The sequence below is a fragment of the Mytilus trossulus genome, chromosome 3 (genome assembly GCF_036588685.1).
Source record: "Mytilus trossulus isolate FHL-02 chromosome 3, PNRI_Mtr1.1.1.hap1, whole genome shotgun sequence".
NCBI classification, from domain to species: Eukaryota; Metazoa; Mollusca; class Bivalvia; order Mytilida; family Mytilidae; genus Mytilus; species Mytilus trossulus.
In genome coordinates, this window is record NC_086375.1 from 66,067,578 (window position 1) to 66,088,829 (window position 21,252).

Below are 21,252 nucleotides of genomic sequence, written 5' to 3' on the forward strand. Positions count from 1 at the left end.
TTTCTTTGGAAGAGTGCAAATTCTCAATAATGCATTCTCTAAACAAATTGAATATGCCCAATTGCATCATTAGAAAGCACCAATTTACCTTGAAAAAGTTACAGTATAGACTAAGTATATCTAAGACTGCAATTCTAACTTACCTTGAAAAAGTTACAGTATAGACTAAGTATATCTAAGACTGCAATTCTAACTTACCTTGAAAAAGTTACAGTATAGACTAAGTATATCTAATACTGCAAGTCCAACTTCTGTTGACATGTTAGCCTCTTGTAAAGCTTTGACTAATGCATCTGCTTCTGATGAGGAGGTTTGTGATGGTACTAAAAAATATAAATATTATTCATAAGTTGTCTATTTACAATAAAAATATCCATGACAAAATAAAGAAAACTCTAATGTCTATAGTAGATACTTGTCTTATTAGCAAGCAATACCAAATTATAAATGATAAATCAATGGTGTAAAAACTGTAATAATACACAAGGCAAACTGCAATGTGATTTTATCTTTCATATTTTTTTGTGTTCTTTTGACAAATATATAACAATCTCACAGTTAAAGCAATGCATGACTGAATTACTGTGGATTCATTCATATTCGTTGGAAACCAATTTTCCTGGCTTTCACGTGATTGTGGTGCAACAGTGAAGATATATATAACAATATACAACAAAGAGAAATTAATGACCTGAACGACCTTTAATTTATACTGACCATGTGACGGTAAAGTACCAGACTCAGAATTAAGATCACTATACTGGCTGTATGTCCGTGTATTCATGCTCCCACTTCCTGGTATTAAAGCAGGCATAGATCGTCTACTGGCAGGCATGGTCAAGGCTTTTCTGCTGTCACCTATAATGCTGGAAAATAAAGTTAGCAAAATTTACTATTATCTGTGAAGGAACAACTGAAAGAACTGCGTCAAATCTATAACTAGAGGTACCGCCAGAACAGATCACATATTGTTATCAACCACCTGACCCTTTCAAAATCCATGACTTGCCAAAATTATTCTGATAAAAACAATAATATAAGGCGCACAATGGCATTATGTGATGAAAATTCTAAGAAAGTTTCATTAAGTTCTGATTAAGAGCATAGCATAAGAGGTGGTTACAAATGTGTATTTTAGTGTTCTCATCAGACAACTTTCATGTCATACTATAGTAAACCCAAAAAATTTTCACAAATTTTTTTTGAGCAGCTCAGAAGAAGTAGTGTCAAAATATTGGGACAGAACAGCCAGATATATATCAATTCACTGATGAAAGATCTAGGCTACACATCACTAGGTAAACTAAATTTGCGACAGTAAAATCTACGTTTTATGAAGGCCAAGCTTAAATTACTATACAGTTATCTCCTAATTTACATACCTGAGATCGTGTATCTTCTTTCTACCCTGATACTTGAAATGATGTAAACATGTCCTGAAACAGTCAAATAAGTAACATAACACAAATCTTATTTCATCACATATCTTTGATATATGTTACACATGGAGAGTAAGAAGCATTATTATCTATCATTACACAGTCTCAATATCTTACTTTAATTTTAGATGTCAGAAAAGATTTGAAAACTTAATAATTTTGAAGCCAAGCTTTATCATATATTTTCTCTGTGTGCAGAATTTTATTCACTGTGTTGAAGACTCATTGGAGGCCTTGAGCTATTTTCTGATGTTGTTTCTTTGACATATTCCACTTTTACATTTTCAATTTCAACGTTGAATATTTAATCTAACATGTGCATTTGATATAATGATAGTTTTGAAAATCTAAATGCAGAATTTACATTTTCTGTCTGAGTCCCTAAATATCAATTTTAAAATGTAGTCAATTAAAATTTCCTTCTTTTTTATATGTCTCATTGTAACTCAAAAGTTGTATATTTATGACTATCTTACTGATATTTACTCCACATTTCTAACATAATGATTATAACACGCTTACTCTAAAATGCCAAAGAAGTCTATGATGTCAAATTCAGATGAATTGTTGAACCAGCCAAGAAGAATATCTGAAATAGAAAAAAAATGTTAACTGATCTAATATTACTCATGTGATTATGAACTGTGAAGTCAGCAAATCCCAAATTATACAGAGACTGAATGTACAGATTCAGCAACGAGTAACAAGAAATATTGATATTGGTATTGGATTTGACCTTGATATTGGTATTGGATTTGACCTTGGCATTGGTATTGGATTTGACCTTGATATTGGTATTGGATTTGACCTTGATATTGGTATTGGATTTGACCTTGGCATTTGTATTGGATCTGACCTTGATATTGTTTACTATTAGTAATATTTATCATGTAGAAAAATAACAGACCTGGAATGGTGTAATGTTTTTAATCAATACCATAGTCCTAAATTTGTTCTACATAAAGATGATTTTTTTTTAATCATAGTTTTAAAATCATGCCAGCTAACAAATTGAACCTCTTTTTCTTAGCAGTATAAATATGTTACCTCCAGTTAGATGTTTTATATAGTATATACATTACCTTCAGGTAGATGTTTTATTACAGAAATAAAACATAATAGTAAATCCTTGATTTCCACGATGTCCAACTTCTGGTATTTATATAAATAGCCTGTTGGTATAGCTGCTCCAGTATTAGATACATTAGAACTGGATGGAGATCTGAAATACATCAAACAATACAGTCTCAATTGATTTATTTTTAAATACACTTATAGATACAATTTAATTCTAACCACATATATGCATATATTTACACATTTTAGTTTTTTTTCTATAATAATGAACCAATTTATCATAAAAGACTACAAAACCCTCAATAACAGTAGTTTTATTTGCTGATTTTGGCTGACATGTTACACTTCCAAATGTCTTCATTAAAATAATTTACAATCTGCAAAACCAAATTTTTTAAAAGGAAAGTTAAAGAACAAGAATGCTTCCCAATTATATGGATGCCCCATCCATACTATTATTTTGTATGTTCAGTGGACCGTGAAAATGGCCTACAAATTAGAAAGATCATATCATAGGGAACATGTTTAATAAGTTTTCAGTTGATCAGACTTCAACTTCAGCAAAAAATTACCTCAACCAAAAACTTTTACCAAAACTTTAACCTGAAACGGGATAGTCGGAAATCTAAATTTGACGGTCTAACATTTCAAGTAGATTCATAAATCTATGTATATAAATCTTCTCGCGTGAACTTAGAGACAGAAACTGCCATAAAACTAACAACAGCAAAAATGCAGGCTGATAAAATCAACAGCATTATAAAATGGAAACATACTTAGCTGTGTAGTGGTGCATATTTTGCTATAGAAGAAAGCAACACAACATATACATGAATGAAAAACAAGTATCTGCGATTATAATTGGCTTATTTTGGCTTACTTGTAATATTTCATATTTCATTTTTTAAAATGGTAAAGAAAATATAATCTAAATATATGCTTAACAATAACAAATATAACTTAGGTACAAGAGAACCATTTCCACCCTTTTAACTATATATTATAAATGAACAAAAGTTATCGAATGATATAACACATCTGAAGTAATTTAATTTGAATGTTCAACTTGTGACTGAAAGTTACTTAACAATTTCAAATTAACTTTGATTTTGTGTTCCAGCCTCATATTTACAATGTGGTACATATGCTACTTGATGTCACCACTTTCTCCTTTGATTAATGTCTAGATTATGGATTATCTCCCTTACTCCAACTATTGAATGTCTGCCACCAAAGTGTTACAAATTCTTGTGTGGAGGGATAACAACACATACACATATACATTGCACTGTTACCTGATAGAATTGTATCGTTTTTTAAACTCCTCATCACTAATTACAAAATAGACACATTTATAATGTATTAAACTTTTCCGATTATAGTAAAATAAAAAGAAGCATTAGATATTGTTACAAAAAATACTGTTAAATCCACCAAATAAAACTAGATGTGAAGTAAACTCATAAAGAGATATCCCATACCCAGTAATAGTACTAAAGTATATATTTTGAAATTTAAATGTCTATAAAAATTACAAATAAAGGAAACCGATAAAAAAATAGTTATTCTTAGAATAGTTTTCATTATATCTATGAAGTGGAATTTAAGTCTGATAGGATTGTAAGTATGCTTTTATTTTATCTTCTTGAACTGCCACAACTTGACTGTTTTTCTATGGCGTTTCATTAAAATGCCTGGCCAGTTGAACAGTTTAGATTGATAAAACAAATTACAATTTGCTCAGAATTTTGAACAAACTGCATAGGGTTGAGAACAACACTTAAGGTGATAGCTAACACTACAGGGAGATAACTCTGTAAAATCAGCAAAACGTTTTAATGACATTGCGTTCATAAAGCAATATTAAGCTTCTCAATGATAAAAATAAGTGTTTGTCAAACTGCTATATAACCAGTGTAATTTTTCTGAATAAACGGTTGGTTCAAATTTTTTGAATTTTTTATATTTTTGTCAAAGGGTCAAAGAAAATAATTTGTCAAAATTTTAAGAAAATTAAACTAGCCAAATTAATTTTAGTTAAAGTGTTAGGTACCACCTTAACAGTCAAGTCAAAGTAATAATAATTGATTTTCTAAACATCAGCCAACTAATCTTATAATGTAACTCTGTATGTTAGACGGATAGAATAGCAAATATAAGTATGAAAATGTGTATCTGACATGGCTTAGAATCACTCACAACTTTCTAAACTTGTGAAGACCATGATACAAAAAGACCACAATAGCAGAAATAAGAGATCCACCTAATTCAATTGATGATTTTTTTTCTTAAAAAGTTCTGTACCTTTTATGTTTCTTGTCTTTTCCAGTGTCTTCGTCAGAGGATGTCCCACTTCTGGTCAGTGAACCTGTACTTCCATTTAAGCCTTGTCCATCTGGAAGACTGAGAGTTGGTGCTAAAACAAAACAATGATATGTAAAATTGTTTGTCAAGTTGTTATCTACATTTCAGTTTTAAAATTGACTATATTATTTCATCTCTGAATATTGTTGATTCATTTATTTTCAGTCGTACCAATTTTTCAAAAAACTTTATTTATTTTTCTTTCAATGTTGGATCAAAGTGTGCATAAAAGTCAATAGAAAATGTGTACTTTTTTTATATTTAAAATTTGTGATGCTGTTTCCTCAAAATGCATTAAAATTGGTATCCTACAAATTATAATGAATCCTCAGTAGTATTATGTTACTCAGTTTTGTGGTTTTTTTTCAGGCCTATCAAATAATATACATAATGATGTTTCTTACTTCCTGTACTACCAGCAATCAGGGCGAAAACTTTGGAGTCCCTGATAGGTGTGTTGTTGTCAAAGGTGACTGATTTGTGTGATGTCTGTGGTGTCCCAGGTCGACTGTTCTCACGCCGCTGAACTGGCCCATCTCCATTCATCATGTGAATGGGCTGAGGAGGAGGTGGAGCTACTACTTTAGGATTGCCAGGTTCATCCACCAGGTGTCTCTTATGTTCCATAAGGATGGATATGATTGGTAGATATAGTGCTGCTATTCTCCCTTGCTGTGACTGAAATAAAATTCAATATACAACATAAAGCTTTTAAAATGGCAAATTTAAGAAAATGAAAAACCATGTCCCTAAGCAAACCATGACATAAGCTCATGACAGTAATACAATAAATTTGTTACGCTATAATGCTTACCAAATAGTATCATAAAATATTTACCTTGGAGGTATATCTGTCATCAAACGCATGTTTTGCTAACTGGTTCCTTAACATCAATATGGCAATTCTTCGTATGTCTCGTGGTTCATTCAGTGCCATTTTAAGCTCATGCAACAGAAGTCCAGCTAAGTAATGGTTTTTCCTATACTCATCTGACAGGGTGTAATCACACTTCAAATCTAAAATCAATTTCAATGTCATATTAATAAGATTTACATATGATTATAAAATATATGTTAACAGAGCATTTATTTTCTGCAAACTTTAAAAAAACCTAATTTTGACTTGTGCATATGTATGGTACTAAGTGTTTCAGTCAAAAATGAAAGAATATTATTTTAACTACAGCACATTTCAGTCAGTATGTAGCTAATGGTAATATCTTTGGTTAGCTTGCCTGTTAGCTGAACCGTGAAGTCATTGTTAGGTAAGGTAAACTTCCCTCCTTTAATAGTAGACTAGCCCAACAGATAAAAAATCTATCTCTCTGTAGGACTAAGCTACTTTAAAAGGAGGGAAGTTTACCTTACCTAACAATGACTTCACGGTTCAGCTAACAAGCAAGCTAATCAAAGATATTACCATTAGCTACATACTGACTGAAATGTGCTGTAAAAGTTTTATAATATAGTACAAAATATTTCCTGTTCATTTCTTATTTCAATTTATTAATTTATGCAATAATCAACAACTTATTATTGTCATTCCTGGAAATAATAAATTAGATTCAGAATTTCAGAAAAAATCCTAAATAAAGATGTGTTTATACTTTTGGGTTATCCTTCATTTCAAATCTATATCCTTAATTTAGACTGAATCTGAAGTCAATTTTTTCGTCATGAAATAGAATGTTTGATTTTAGTGATTTGGGTGATCAGTACAGTTTTAGGCCAATTTGACCTATATAAAGATTGGTTAAATTTAATCCATTGAACCAATTTAACACACCTGAGATTTTCTGTCTATATGTCAAATCTTAACCAAAATCATGCATTCAGCGCTCAAGCTATTCTAGAGCTCCTTATTCCGTATTATATGCAGCTTAGAATTAATGAATTTATGTCAAATTTTATATTTATATACTATATATAACTTTACCAATATATTTGATTTAATGTGACAATCATACAATTCAACAGCAATAGATAATGTTGGATTACTGTTAATTTTCAAGAAATAAATACATGCATAAATCATGCATCCCTCATAAACAAATACAAACAAAACTTAAATAACACTTAACAAAAAGAGCACCAACCATTGTGTTATGAAAAGCTCTCTTTAAACTCAACAAAATTATTAAAACATGAGCTTTCAGAAAATTAAATTTTGGGATCTGGTAATATGTTAAGCGAAAAACTATAAAATGTTATATCAACATTATTTCAATCAATTGTCAACTTAAAAAGTAAAATTTGCTATTGTTAATAATCAAAAGAAAATATCTTACTATCAAAATGTGATGTTTCTGAAAGTTCATTTGTAAACATCAATATATTTACATTCAACTACAAATGTTCCTGAAAAGTATTATATTCTAACATTGTAAAAGAATATTGTTGATAAATTTTTAAAAAGATCCTTTATTTCAACAATGGCAATTCATCGATTGTACAACTCACTGCATCTGTATTCACAAATAGTATATAGTTGAACACAAACATCATTGCATATGATGTTTATTAAGTTAAAACTGAAACAGGTACTGAAATTTTAACTTTTTTTGAAACCTTATTACCATGTTAGATAGCAGAATTGCTTTTACTGGATCAATCAAAAATTAAAATAGCTGTGGATGAAAGCGAGATGCAAAATGAATGTATATATGTAACTTTCTTAGAAAAAGCATAAATTATACCAAAGACATACAGCTACAAACGATAAACACTGAATTACATGTTCCTGACTTTAAACAGACACAAAGGGAATATGGCCAGGTAAACATGTTAGCATTATCCATTCACCATTTTTTTTTTAAACATGTCATAATGTCAAAAATTGATTGGTCTTGAGAATAGGGAGAAAATTATACTGGAGTCTGTAACCTCTAAAAAGCAATGCAATTCTAAAAAAGTTCTAAGGTAAAATGCTAAGATAAAATTCTAGAGTAAATTCAAATGAGTTATGCAATTGCATGCAGGTATACAAATAAAAAAAATTGCACATTTTCTTTCTACATTAAAAAGAAACAAAAGCAATCTAATAATTCTAGAAATGAATTAAAATTAATACCTTCAAAAGAGTTGAATTCAAAATCTACATGTCTGCATTAACACTTAAGTCATTAACATATAGATTTAATGCTAAGAAAACTTCTCATTAGTAAACCTATCACAGTTCTAGGACAACAAAGGCTTAGATATAATTCACACAAACTGCTAAATACTGACACATATTTTTAAAAGGCAAACTATAGAAAACTGCACAGCCATGACAAAAAAAGTAAATGCTAAATATAGACAAACTACTGTTTTAACAATAACTAGTTCTAGATATAGGCCAAGTTTGTAGCCATGACAACAGAGGCTGATGCTGCATATAGACAAGTAATTAATTATAAAGCAGGATTACTCAGACAATAGTGAACATTACCTTCCATTTTTATTTCTGTGACAGAACAAAGTGCTCATAATAATATATGTGTATATGTATTGTAATGGGGGAAATAGGTTGATAAAACATTTGCTGTTCAAGAATTTAATCTATGGGGACACTGAAGGCACTTTTTAAATCCCCAACCACCCATTATACAAAATTTTCATAAAATTCTAAGGAAAATGCAACAAAACACATAACCACTCAATTTGAGTGCCTCCCATTTCCCCACGAAAAAAATCTATTTTTGAACACCCCTTTTAAAATATCACTGAATCTTGTTTATTTTTTTTTTCAATTATATATGAAAATTAAAATTGAAGAATTAAATAAAAAGAATAATTTAACAATTTGAATATCTCTTAAAGAACCCTTATCTAAATAAGAAATAAACATTCAAAAGATTTTTTCCTGAAATGCTATATGAAATCTTGACTACGAATTCTGGGATAACATTGCAAACAAGATTTTTGAAAAAGCATGAACAGCAACATAAAATAATTTAAAAAGGAAATTAAAATTTTTTTTTTTTTTATAGCTTAATGATAAATAAAGCAAACAAAGTCAACAGGTACTTGCATAAGGTATGAATAAATTAATTCTCTTGTTAAGTATTCAAAATTTTGTATCCTTATACTCAGCACTTGTTATTTTTGACCAATATCTACTGGTTTTAAACAATGATTATTTTTGCTTTAATATAATTCATAAGATAATATTTGTTCTTGGTGTTAAAAAATGCTTTTGACCCCCTTCAATTTACTCATTCAATTGTATACCATTCTTAGATTATAAACATTCTTAAGTATAGATTTTCCCACAATGCAATATATCAAGCAATGTCCTACAATATAATACCCACCTTTAAATGTTTTGATCATTCCCTTTCTCATCATTGGTAATGAGAGGGGAATGTAGTGTTCATGGGAGCAAACTCTTGTCAAAAACTCATATTTAAATTCAAATAAAGTCTGAAAAAGAAGAACAAATAATTGTAATATGGCAAACTACAGCTCTAAAATGGAAGAATTCATCTTTATCAAATATTAATATTATCATCAATGTTTATTGTGTATACCTAGAAAAATGTGACGAAAATTTTCAACTTGGCTATCATGTGTAAAATCATACAAGTGTTCGGTAAACAGGAAGTTGTCAAGTGATGAATCTGAAAACGCATCACACAGTATGGCTTACATATATAAATGTTGATACCAAATTACAGAAAGGGTGGATGTGTAGTTCCTGAGAAAAATGTGACGAAAGTTTCATGGGACGGACTGACGGACTGACAGACAGAGGTAAAACAGTATAACCCCCTTTTTTAAAGCGGGGGTATAATAAATATTCAACTTATAACAAATTTCATATAATCCTGTATGCAGACTGCAATAAAGCCATGACACTAAATATCCTTCAACATGTAAGATTTCCTTAATCCACGAGTATTGGCACACATGAATATAAGTAAATCCTCAGTATGACCTTCAGGTATGACCTTCAGGCTCAGCTGAGAAGTATAAAACAAAAAAATAGTTACCAAAATTTATATAAAACCGTACTATTTATTACCTTAGCATCTCCAGGACCAAAGTTACGTATATTTAAGGAATGACTGTAATATTTTTTCTATCTATGAAGAAATAACATTAAAAATTTGGTGCACACTGAATAAAGCATGTAGCGGGTTATTTAACAGTGTGCACCACATTTTTTATGTTATTTCGAATAGACAGAAAACATATTACAGTCATTTCTTATAATTCAATTCTAAATTCAATTTTAAACCGTAGAAAACCATGAAAAAACGTTGATGATGTCATGGTCACATGACTAAATTATGTCTATGGGCTCATAACAAAATAACGTCAGCCAATCTGAAGACGTGTTACATCCTCTATTAAATTATATTTAGATATCATTACCTTAGCATCTCCAGGACCAAAGTTTTGTATATATTTAGATATCATCTCAAACACGAAGCCTCTGTCCATCAAAGTAAAACACATCTGAAATGTCAATAAAACAATTCAATTGAAAATGTTATTCTAACCAAAATGTAGTCTATAACAATATGTATAATTTAAACTTAGACATAGATTCATATAAAAAAATTAAAATGTAGGTTTAAATTTTTGCGATTATAACCCTTTCACATTTTTGGCGATTATAACCCTGTCACATTTTTCGCAATTATAAAAACATTGCAATAATTTTTGAATTTTCGGTACAACTAATTTAGCATGAGATTTTATCAGGACACACACAAATAAAGTAATCTTACCTTCAAAAAGCTTGCTATACTCTGATTAGCCAATTTAGTATCCCGATCCTTTTGTTTCTGAATGATATGAGGGGTGACTGTTTGTAGTAATGTTTGTATCCTGAACTGATAATCACTAGTAAATCTTTCATTCCTTGGCATTTTGACACGATCAGAATCTACCAGATAAATTGTCATACTTTTCACTAAAATTTGAAAGAAAAACCAGGAATGTTTAAGAAATTTTGTAGTAACTACATGATCCCCTGTTCCAGGCCTAAGTAAACTAGTCAAGAATTGTGATAATTCTTCATGGACTGCCTTTTGCTTTGTTCCTTTTCTTAAAGGGTCTGGTTTGAACACATACTGTAATAAAAAAGATTAAGGTTTAATTGAGGACAGTTGTAGGTAATAAAATTTTAACATTCAATAGTTTTACATAGCAGTTATTTAAATAAGATAACATGCATAGTCTTTTCTGATTGTGCCTAGGAGAATTGTATCTTTTAGAATTTTCTTTTCTACTATAATTAACATATAAGAGACATTAAAGAAACTAAAGAAGTATTTGTCATGTATCTGTACACATTATTACAGCATTACAAAGATGTCTCAAACAACAAATGGACTACTAATATCTTTTCAAGCCTGTTCTACTAACTAAAACTGCAATGGTGAAAAAAGTTCACTGCTGTATTAAATAAATCTATGTTGCTCTACTTATAAATGATTCCCAATCTTAAAATTACCTTTACATAGATTGTAAAATGTATTTTCAGGTTCTTGTTATTGGTGATTTAAAAACCCATGTAAATTCAATTCAATTATTTATTTATTTTTTTATATCCCAAGACTTCATTTTGTGATCTTTTCCAAACTATTTATAGATAGACTATACAGTACTTGGGTTTTTTTTCAATTCCCTGATCACACACAAACCTTGACATAATTCTTCAAAGCATCAACCTTGTCGGCTTCATGTACTTCAGAAACAATGTGAATCAATACCCTGAAAGAAATATGAAATATTAAATTTATAATTTTTTGAGTTATTACTTCCCCTGCATTCATAAGGTGGTTTTGTTTTTTACAATAATTTTAGTATTACACAAATGAGCACAATAAAAAAGAAAAATTATTATAATCACAATAGTCTATTTACATAGTGTCTCTGATAATTAATAACTAGTATTTGCTGAATGCCTGAGTACATTGCATTTCTATATTGTACTGTGAATTCATTTATGTGAATTCATTTATTTTCGTGGGTACCAGTTTTTCATGGATTAAGGAAAACTTACATGTTCATTGATATCTAATTTGATGTTTTTGCCAAAGTCTGTTTACAAGTCTTTGTCATTCATTGAACATTTTAATTACATGGTTCACCTATACTCACGAAATCCAAAATTAGTATCTGATGAATCCACAAAACAAAGAATAAATTACTTACTTGACAGTATTAAAAGAAATGTCTTCCCCAAGTGACTTGGACAGTAGATTAAACAGCTGATTCAACAATGTCGGCAAGAATTTAACATACACATTACAGTCTATGGCATGAAGGGACTGAAAAAATAATACATTCAGTTCAGTAGCTTGTTATACCATTCTAAATTCTACAGTATTGAATTATCTGTGACACTCTTGCTCAACTGATCCTTATATTATCAGAATGAGCTGGTATTAATGAGTTCAGAATTACACCATATAAAATAACAGCTTTTATCTGCATAAAATGGCTTATCAGTTTGAAATAAAAAAAAACATATAAGATTGGAAAAAAAACATATATATATATAGTGTTTTTAAAATTGCACTGTACCTGAGAAGAAAATATTTAACAACATGGAGTATACATACATTTCATAGATATTAATGGGGTCAGTTTCATTCACACAATTCAAAACTACTAACATATTATTTGTTTCATTAAAAACATGTCTGCCTGAACAACAACAAGAAAAAACAAATTAAAAAAATGGTATTTTCATGCAACTGGTTAGTTTTATTCATATTTGTTTTAGCAAAAATATTGAAAAAATTATATATAAAAATTAGTAAGGGTTCCGCGGAACCCAGTGTCTCGCCTTATTTTGATGTAAATCCCAGGCTCAACAAAAATGAGGAAAAAATCCATAAAATATTCCACTTGATACTATCTTTTGATTGTAAGAAGCTTCTGTCCAAGTTTGGTAAAAATCTAGGATAGTTTATGAATCTGACAAATATTTTAAAAACTTTTTACTGTAGACTGTATGTAATGTTAAATGGAAGAAAAACTAAGTCCATTTATAAGAAAAATACAGATACACAGGTACAAAATATTAACAAAATTTACTTCTAGATACTAGCTTTTGATCATAGACAAGCTTCTGCCCAAGTTTGGTACAAATTAAAAAATAGTATAAAAAAATTAACCACAGAGTGAATGTGTTGTCTGGCAGAAAATCTTAGTCCCCTTTAAAGTAAAATACGTAAAAAACGGATTTATATTTTTACAAAATTTACTTCTGGATACTATCTTATGATCATAAACAATCTTCCATCCAAATCTGGTACAAACCCAGGATAGTTTAAGAAAGTTATTAAAATTTTAAAAACTTTAACCACATAGTGATTGTAATGTTTTCCCCCCCAATAAAAAACTAAGTCCAAGTACGGTAAAAATGGAATTTTAATTTTACAAAGTTTAAATCAGGATACTATCTTATAATCATAAACAAGCTTCTGTTTAAGTTTGGTACAAACCCAGGATAGTTTAAGAAAGATATTAAAATTTTAAAAACTTTAATCACAGAGAGAATATTTGTGAACACAGCCAACTAAAGTTGAAGGCTTGACAAAAACCAGTAACTGTAGTAAAATTATATTTTTTTATCTGTTATTCTGATTAATAATCTTATTAGCATATATTTCTGTAATATCAAGGATATACACATAGTCTAGCAATAAATAATCTTCTATTTTCTCCTTTCTGAACATGCTATGAAGTCTCCATTAGATATCATTCATTTTCTCCATCTAATTACATAAGGGACCATCACCACTAAAATATCTCTGACAATTAAAATTCATTAACAGGGTATCTATAATACCTTGATAGAATTTTTCAAGTAGACCTGTTCTAAATTCCACAATGGATTACTAAAATCTTCCTGGAATACAACAGTGGATTATCTATTTTGTAATTAAGCATAATAAAATTGAGAATGGAAATGGGGAATGAGTCAAAGAGACAACAACCCGACCATGGAAAAAACAACAGCAGAAGGTCACCAACAGGTCTTCAATGTAGTGAGAAAATCCTGCACCTGGAGGCGTCCTTCAGCTGGCCCCTAAACAACTATATACTAGTTCGGTGATAATTAACACCATACTAAACTCCAAATAGTATTGTTGTCTTCTGTTACATAAACTGCATCTTTTCTTCTCTTACCCCTCCCCCCCCTCCACACACACACACATAGTCCATAGTCCTGCATTATTTATATTCTAAAATTCAATTCTGAGACTTCAACAGATCTTAGACTCACTTTAACAGACTGATCTGATGAATACGTTTTATGTAAAACATATGTCAAATAATGAACCAGTCTGCAATCATAATTAGCTAGAATGTCCATTCTAAAACTGGGCAATCTCTATACAGTGTCTTATCTTATACGGAGAAATAATGATGAAATATTACCAAAAATTTGAACGCACACTCAAAAACTATGAATTACATTAGAAATTCTGTTTTCTTCTATTCACTTATTCAAAATATGGCAAAAATTTCATTAACGGTATGTGAATGGCACTTCAAAGATGTACATCTTTAGCAAATGAGAATTTTTAAGTTTCATCAAAACGTTAAGACATTTACTCTCATCAAAAAAAGGAACAGAAAAATGTGTTATGAATTGCCAAGCAAATGGGAGAGGTATACTATTATACCCAACTCCTTTGGAAAAAGGACAATACCTACCTTTAACTTATTGACTATCTCTGAGTCAGCACCTGAATCAGAATTCTCTAACTTCTGACAGTGGAAGAAGAAGTTATGAAGATGTTGATCCTATGAAGAAGAAAATAAAAACAAATATAAAGTCAATTCATAATGAACTGTTATCACAGAGATATGTCTCGCCCTTTTGTTATTTTGACTATGTAAATATTGAAATTAAAATAGCAATACTTAAACATGTCTTGACTTTACCATTGATAATCTTGATCATTCAATGGAATTGTTTGAATACCGTATTTTAGTACAGTAAAACGTATTACTGACGCTGATATTAATTAAACTTTCAGTAATACAAAATGGTCCAAATGTTATAAAAAGCCATTGTATCTGATAATATTCTAAAACTAAGAACTCCATGAAACAAAAGGTTAATAAAAAAATTATTTTTTTAATCTCTTCAAAATTTTGAAAAGTTTTTGTTTAATCATTTGGACTGTCAATTTTTCATCTTTTGGAAGTGTAAGTTCTTAATGAATTTCAATTGTAACCAAGAGATCTTCAATAAATTTTTTTTTATCAAATTTCCAAAAAGGTTTATTATTATCATTGTTAAGGTGGTACCCAACACTTTAACTAAAATTAATTTGGCTCGTTTAATTTTCATAAAATTTTAACAAAATATCTACTTTGACCTTTTGACAAAATATGAAAATTTTTAACAGAAAAAATACACTGGTTATATAGCAATTTGACAAACACTAATTTTGATCATTGAGAAGCTTAATATTCCATTTACAAAGCAACGTAATTAAAACGTTCGGCTGATTTTACAGAGTTATCTCCCTGTAGTGTTAGGTACCACCTTAATTGATTTATGTTTCCAACTGTTTGTACAGATATCAGTCTGTGACACCTACCAAGTATCACAACGCATGTAAAGCTGCAATAATTAAATATAACATAATTTACTTTCATATATTTATTTTGCCAAATATATATCAGAAACATGTTCATTTTTTTATATAAATAAGGCTGTGAGTTTTCTCATTTGAATTGTTTTACATTGTCTTATTGGGGCTTTTTATAGCTGACTATGCAGTATGGGCTTTGCTCATTGTTGAAGGCCGTACGAGACCTATAGTTGTTAATGTTTGTGTCATTTTGGTCATTTGTGGATAGTTGTCTCATTGGCAATCATACCACATCTTCTTTTTTATACAAATACATGATTTAATTCCAGATAGTTATTTCATTCTCTTACCGTTGTATACACAGTAGATCTGACATGAACTTTGACCTTAAAAATTTGCTTAGCACCATCAACCCATTTTATATCTGGTACAGATCCCTGGAATGATAAAATTAAATATGCCTAAACATTGTGTAGAAATAATACTATGAGTTCTTGTAACGATATCATCAGAACTGTCCTTTCTGCTACATTTACACCTACGGCTACGGATATTTAAGCTCCAGAAATTTTATAGTAATGTTAATGAAAATAATGAGTGTTTGAGATGCTGAATAATAGTCTTCATTTTACTGCTGAAGATAAAATTTAGTAACAGCCACCCTTTTTCATTTTGTTAACTTGTTTATTACAAATTTTATTATTATCTCCCTTAATAACTTTAAATGAAAAAAGAGAAATAAACAAAATGGACATAAGGTAATTTATACATAGAACACCTTAAAACAAGAATGTGTACAAAGTACAACGATGCCCCACTCACACTATCATTTCCATATTCAATGGCTTTAAAATGCGTAAGATCATATCATAAGGAACATGTATATTAAGTTTCAAGTTGATCAGACTTCAGCTTCATCAAAAACTACCTTGACCAAAAACTTTAACCTGACAGATAAACGAAGGAAAGAATGCACAGACAAGAAAACATAATGCCACTCTACTATTGTAGGTGGGGCATAAAAATGTTGTTAAAATTTTCTAGATGCTGCAATTTAAAGCTTGAATTGTCGTATAAAGAATTCTTTATCGTTGAAGATCATAATTAGACCTATTACTGTATTCTGTTTTTGTGATGCTGTTTCACTTCTACTTGTATTCTTATGATAACATTTGGGAAGAAATCATTTGAAGAGTTATCGGACTACATTTATTATAGATAAATCAATGAAAATCAGCATGTACAATAAATGTTGTTAGGAGTAAAACTAAAAAAACTTTCATTTTGTAAGATAATAGAAATAGCATATTTTTTCTATTGCTGATACAGCTTCTTTTTCAATAGAACACATGTATACTTGTATTATAACTTACCCTGCCTGGTTCCAGTATTTTGTATGACAGGTAACCAGGTGGAAGATTGGAAGCCACAGGAATACTCATTTCTCCATTCACAACTCTGGAAATAAAATAATGAATTTCTAAATTAAAAATATTCTAAGAACTTCTTATATTGTATATAGTTGGAATTTATATGAATAAAATTCTATATAGAGGTACACACATAACTTATCATGGTAAATCAATGTTTAAACATTTTTCACACTGGCTTTTAACTTTAACTTACTTTCCTTGGTGCAAAAGAGGTAACCAAGTTGTTCCTACAGCACTTTCTATGTTATCACGTTTCTTTCCTGAGGTGGAACTTCTCACACCAGACTTTGACCCCTCACAACTAACATGATAAAACTTGAACAATATATGGTGTCTGTCATGGATTTGAATTGGTAATATAATCTTTACCTACAAAACATCATCTTATATGTTTATCTTGATTCATTCAAGTCTAGTATAATAATAAAATATTTTTAGATTACTGTAAACAAGCTTATTTTTACAAGTGATTTATTATTTGTGAGCGATTTATTTTTTGGCCACTGTCACGAGTAGAAAAAGAACATAAATATAAAAAGTCATGAATGTGTAAAACTTTGATCTTTCCTATTTAACTTAATTAAGCAAATTTGAAAATCTGCTAGTAAGGGCTAAACGTGAAAAAATGTATCAGTAAAATTAAGTTAGTTTACCGTACTCAAAACCCATAAAAAAAAATTAATATGATAAGAAACTTTGCTTATAGTTGTTCCTGAATAGAAAGCTCTTTTTATGGTGTGAGTACAAAATGAACAACAACTCAGCTTTTAAGTTGCTTCACTGTTACTGAAAGTTTCAAAATTAATTTGTGATGGGGTTGGGGGTTTTTTTTTTGGGGGGGGGGGGAATGTTACTTACCAGTAGTTTATTCTTAATTTTTAAACTATGTATTTCATTAAAAGATCTATCTGAATCTCATTAATATATTTTAAATATATTTTACTGAAACTTATCGTTGAATTTCATTTTTTGTATTAGTGTGCACATTTTAATTCCAGAATTTACAGTAAAATGGAGTTTCCATAACACTGGGCATTTAAGACACACCCCTTGGAACATAGTTATTTCACTATTTTACCTTCTTTGACTCACTTATGTTAATTTTTTTATGAATGGATATATATTAAAAATATTAAAACAATATTAACCTCTTCATTAAAATCTGGTGATGTACTATGATGGATGACTGTAGTACTAGAGACAGATGTAAATATTCCTACTTCTGGTCTGCCATATATGTACTGAAATTACAAAATACTTCTATGTAAATTAAGTTGCTGAAAGAATGTTGAGTTTTTTACAATTAAATAATTATTAGGTTTAATTGTTTGAATACAAAATATATCTACTATCACATTTCATTTCATGCTGATGACGTCACATGTCACATATAAAGAACACAACTTTACTTATTTCTCCACTCTCAACCGTTTAATTTGTATATTAAAATGGCTCAGCAAGCCTTGTGCTTTCAAAATATCAAAATTTAACTGTCTCCAGTTGAGAAATAGCATAACACACTGGTTGCAGTGATGGAGTCTATATAACAATACATATGTATTAACAAGAAAAAATCCCACAATTTTACAAAATAGTTTCTAATTTTTTATTAGGAACTTATGTCATAACATAGTAATTTACCTGTTCAGAAACCATATTCGTTTTGATCTTTTGTCGCAATATATTGTTCTTAGATTCATTCAGATATTAGCAAGGAAACTCTGTTTTTTTCCCAAAAAAATATTATATTTCACTTAAATAAGTAATATATGAGCTGCGTCGGATAGAAATCGACCTTATGCCAATGAAATATCAATACATCTGTTATCCTATTTCGGGTTAACAAAAATCTCTATGCCAAGTCTGTAACTGTTTGAAAATTGAGTTGATATAAGGACTCTACAAAACAGACCAAAATTCATCTTTTATTTTGTATTTGAATGTTCCAAAATCATTCAAAGTCTTATACATGTACATGTATACCTGCACTTGCATAAGGTTGATTTCTATCCGACGCAGCTCATATCTTATCCCAGTAATGTACAAAGGTAAAATTGTCCATTTTTGTAAAATACATCGATATCATATAGAAGAATTCTTACCTTTAAGGCAACAGCACTATCAGAATCACTATCTCTCAGTTCAATGCAACAGGCAATATTTCTTGCCTATAAAAATACACAAAAATAAACATTATATGTAGGGTCTTAAAACATGTAAAATTACTTTAAAAAAAAAGATCTTTTTGACCAAAAATTACACCAATTCAATTACATATTCTTAGTGTCCTAGAGTTCTGAGAAAAATAAAGTAGGTTTGTGAAAGCAATTTTATAGAAATGAAGTTTTGTTTTCATTTTAAACTTCAAGAAACCAGGCTGACGTATTAAATATATCTCAAAAACTCAATTGATTCAGTTAACAAATTTTCTGTTGGTTCCTACATAACTTCTTCTTTGTTAAGACATGCAAAGCAATTATTTTGTAATTATTATTTATGACACACTTTAAATATCAGCATTTTTAAAATACATGTATAAACATCAATTATGATGAAAACAACCAAAACAAGTAAGTCAACATCAAGCATTATATAAGATTCTGCTGAATGATATCTTATACATGACAGTTAAAACATGTAAAACCATGCCACATTCTTCATGCCTGTCCAAAGCCAGGAACCTGTAATCCAGTCATTGTTATTGATCGCAGTCTACCAGATTATTATTATTTGTTCATTTTTATAGTAAAAATAAAGCTGTAGGGTTTCTATTTTGATTTGTCCAACATTTGGTCACACCAGGCCTTTTTAAGCCTCCTATTAGTTTTGCACATAGTTGAAGACTGAATGTTAACCTGTAACTGTTAAGATCTTTGTCCTAAGGGTGTGTACTGTAATTGCTTTATCAATGGCGTTCAGACCACATCCCCTTCATCTTTATATTATCCCAATATCACTGAATTTAATGTTGTACACAATTGGGGAATAAAACTTGTCTTTTAAAAATCTTTAAAATTTTAGGAAATGGAAATAAATAATTATAAACAGTTTCTGATATTCATAAATAAGTGTAAAAATAAACTTTTTTGGTGTATCAAAAAGAAACTGTTTATTTTTTTATTTTTTTTTAAATATAAATTGATATGCTAAATTTTATTACCTTTGTAAAAGATTTCTGGTGTTCAAACTTGAGGCTACATGGGTAGACATAGAGATTGTTGATGTAGGAATCATATGTGTCACATAAAGATGCTTTCTCAGGAACAAACTCATCTACTTCAAAAGCTGGAGGCTCTACAGGGGGGTTAGGGAATGGTTTTATGGGAATGAAAGATGAAGTTAATGTACCTGTAATAAAAAGTATTACTTAATCAAATTGTTTTACAATTTATAGTTTTCTTTATTCTTTCCAGTTCATTTTTTAATATATTAGTTATTAAAACACTCTCTGCAAACATTGACAAACACATCACATCGGATGCCTTTCCTGTGATGATCTCAAGAAATTTAGACCATTATACAAGAACAAAAATAGTCATGGGGTTTTGGATATGCTTTTCTACAAATAAATGTTGAGTTCATCTAATTATATCAACTTCGTATTCAATTTTTCCTCAAATTTCAATTCTACCAGACATATAACAGCCAAAAAAGTAAAATTACCCATAAAGTTTGAATTTAAAAATCAAATCTATGTAATTTGAATCAAATTAATTCCTTAATTTGTTGTACTTGATAAAGCAACATCACTTTACCCCTTTATTATATGTTCATTTGTGAATTATATGTTCTGTACCTCAGATTAAAGTTCTAACTAAATGGAAAGACATTGTGATAAAAATATATAAATGTATGACCACTACCAAGGGGAGATAAGAAAAACTACAACAAAATTAAGAAATATATATTTACTAAACTATTTGTTATACTTTTAAGTAAAGCTCTTATAAAAAGTCCTTCATCTTTCTTTATGGTCAGTATTACTGCCTTTTTTAAAAAGCATGTCATGTCTTTTGCAATAGAGAAGTTTCTATTCATTTATTATATGTTCCAATTAAAAAATGATTAAAAAAACCTAAACAATAAAAGTATAATTTCATCTGTGAAGATGGTGTAAAAGAAAAATCTTAATCAAGAAAGGAACCAACACAGACTTTTTTCTGAATTCAATTTTAATAAAATGTATTTATTGACTTCAAAAACATAATTGGTTTCTAGTTAAATGAAAAAATCATCTTTCTTGAACATATGAACAATAAAATTGAAAACTTATACAGACAAAAAATATTCATGAAAATATTGTTTGTGACAGGAATAAATATATAAATAGCACCCTGAAATATAAACAGTGGAGGTGAGATATAATGCAAGTAAAACCGGTTT

At 29.4% G+C, this 21,252-nt stretch overlaps 1 protein-coding gene across 13 annotated transcripts in view; it reads right to left on the reverse strand.

Annotated features, from left to right (window-relative positions):
• LOC134712165 (dedicator of cytokinesis protein 9-like) overlaps window positions 1–21,252 on the reverse strand; it is a 69,181-nt gene that overhangs the window by 25,700 nt on the left and 22,229 nt on the right. For 8 of the 13 annotated variants that reach the window (XM_063573425.1, XM_063573428.1, XM_063573427.1 and 5 more), the window contains 21 exons: window positions 20,030–20,217; window positions 18,972–19,037; window positions 18,018–18,110; window positions 17,063–17,238; window positions 16,810–16,894; window positions 15,787–15,873; window positions 14,547–14,636; window positions 12,030–12,145; window positions 11,516–11,585; window positions 10,598–10,942; window positions 10,239–10,322; window positions 9,176–9,284; window positions 7,221–7,238; window positions 5,719–5,897; window positions 5,285–5,558; window positions 4,821–4,932; window positions 2,522–2,661; window positions 1,962–2,028; window positions 1,383–1,436; window positions 718–866; window positions 199–323 (listed from right to left, as the gene is read on the reverse strand). In XM_063573425.1, the coding sequence (XP_063429495.1) occupies window positions 199–323; window positions 718–866; window positions 1,383–1,436; window positions 1,962–2,028; window positions 2,522–2,661; window positions 4,821–4,932; window positions 5,285–5,558; window positions 5,719–5,897; window positions 7,221–7,238; window positions 9,176–9,284; window positions 10,239–10,322; window positions 10,598–10,942; window positions 11,516–11,585; window positions 12,030–12,145; window positions 14,547–14,636; window positions 15,787–15,873; window positions 16,810–16,894; window positions 17,063–17,238; window positions 18,018–18,110; window positions 18,972–19,037; window positions 20,030–20,217 (2,627 nt within the window). Of the gene's footprint in view, window positions 1–198; window positions 324–717; window positions 867–1,382; window positions 1,437–1,961; window positions 2,029–2,521; window positions 2,662–4,820; window positions 4,933–5,284; window positions 5,559–5,718; window positions 5,898–7,168; window positions 7,187–7,220; window positions 7,239–8,310; window positions 8,326–9,175; window positions 9,285–10,238; window positions 10,323–10,597; window positions 10,943–11,515; window positions 11,586–12,029; window positions 12,146–14,546; window positions 14,637–15,786; window positions 15,874–16,809; window positions 16,895–17,062; window positions 17,239–18,017; window positions 18,111–18,971; window positions 19,038–20,029; window positions 20,218–21,252 lie in introns of all 13 variants that reach the window. The other 5 variants (XM_063573431.1, XM_063573424.1, XM_063573430.1 and 2 more) reach the window with 3 other exon arrangements.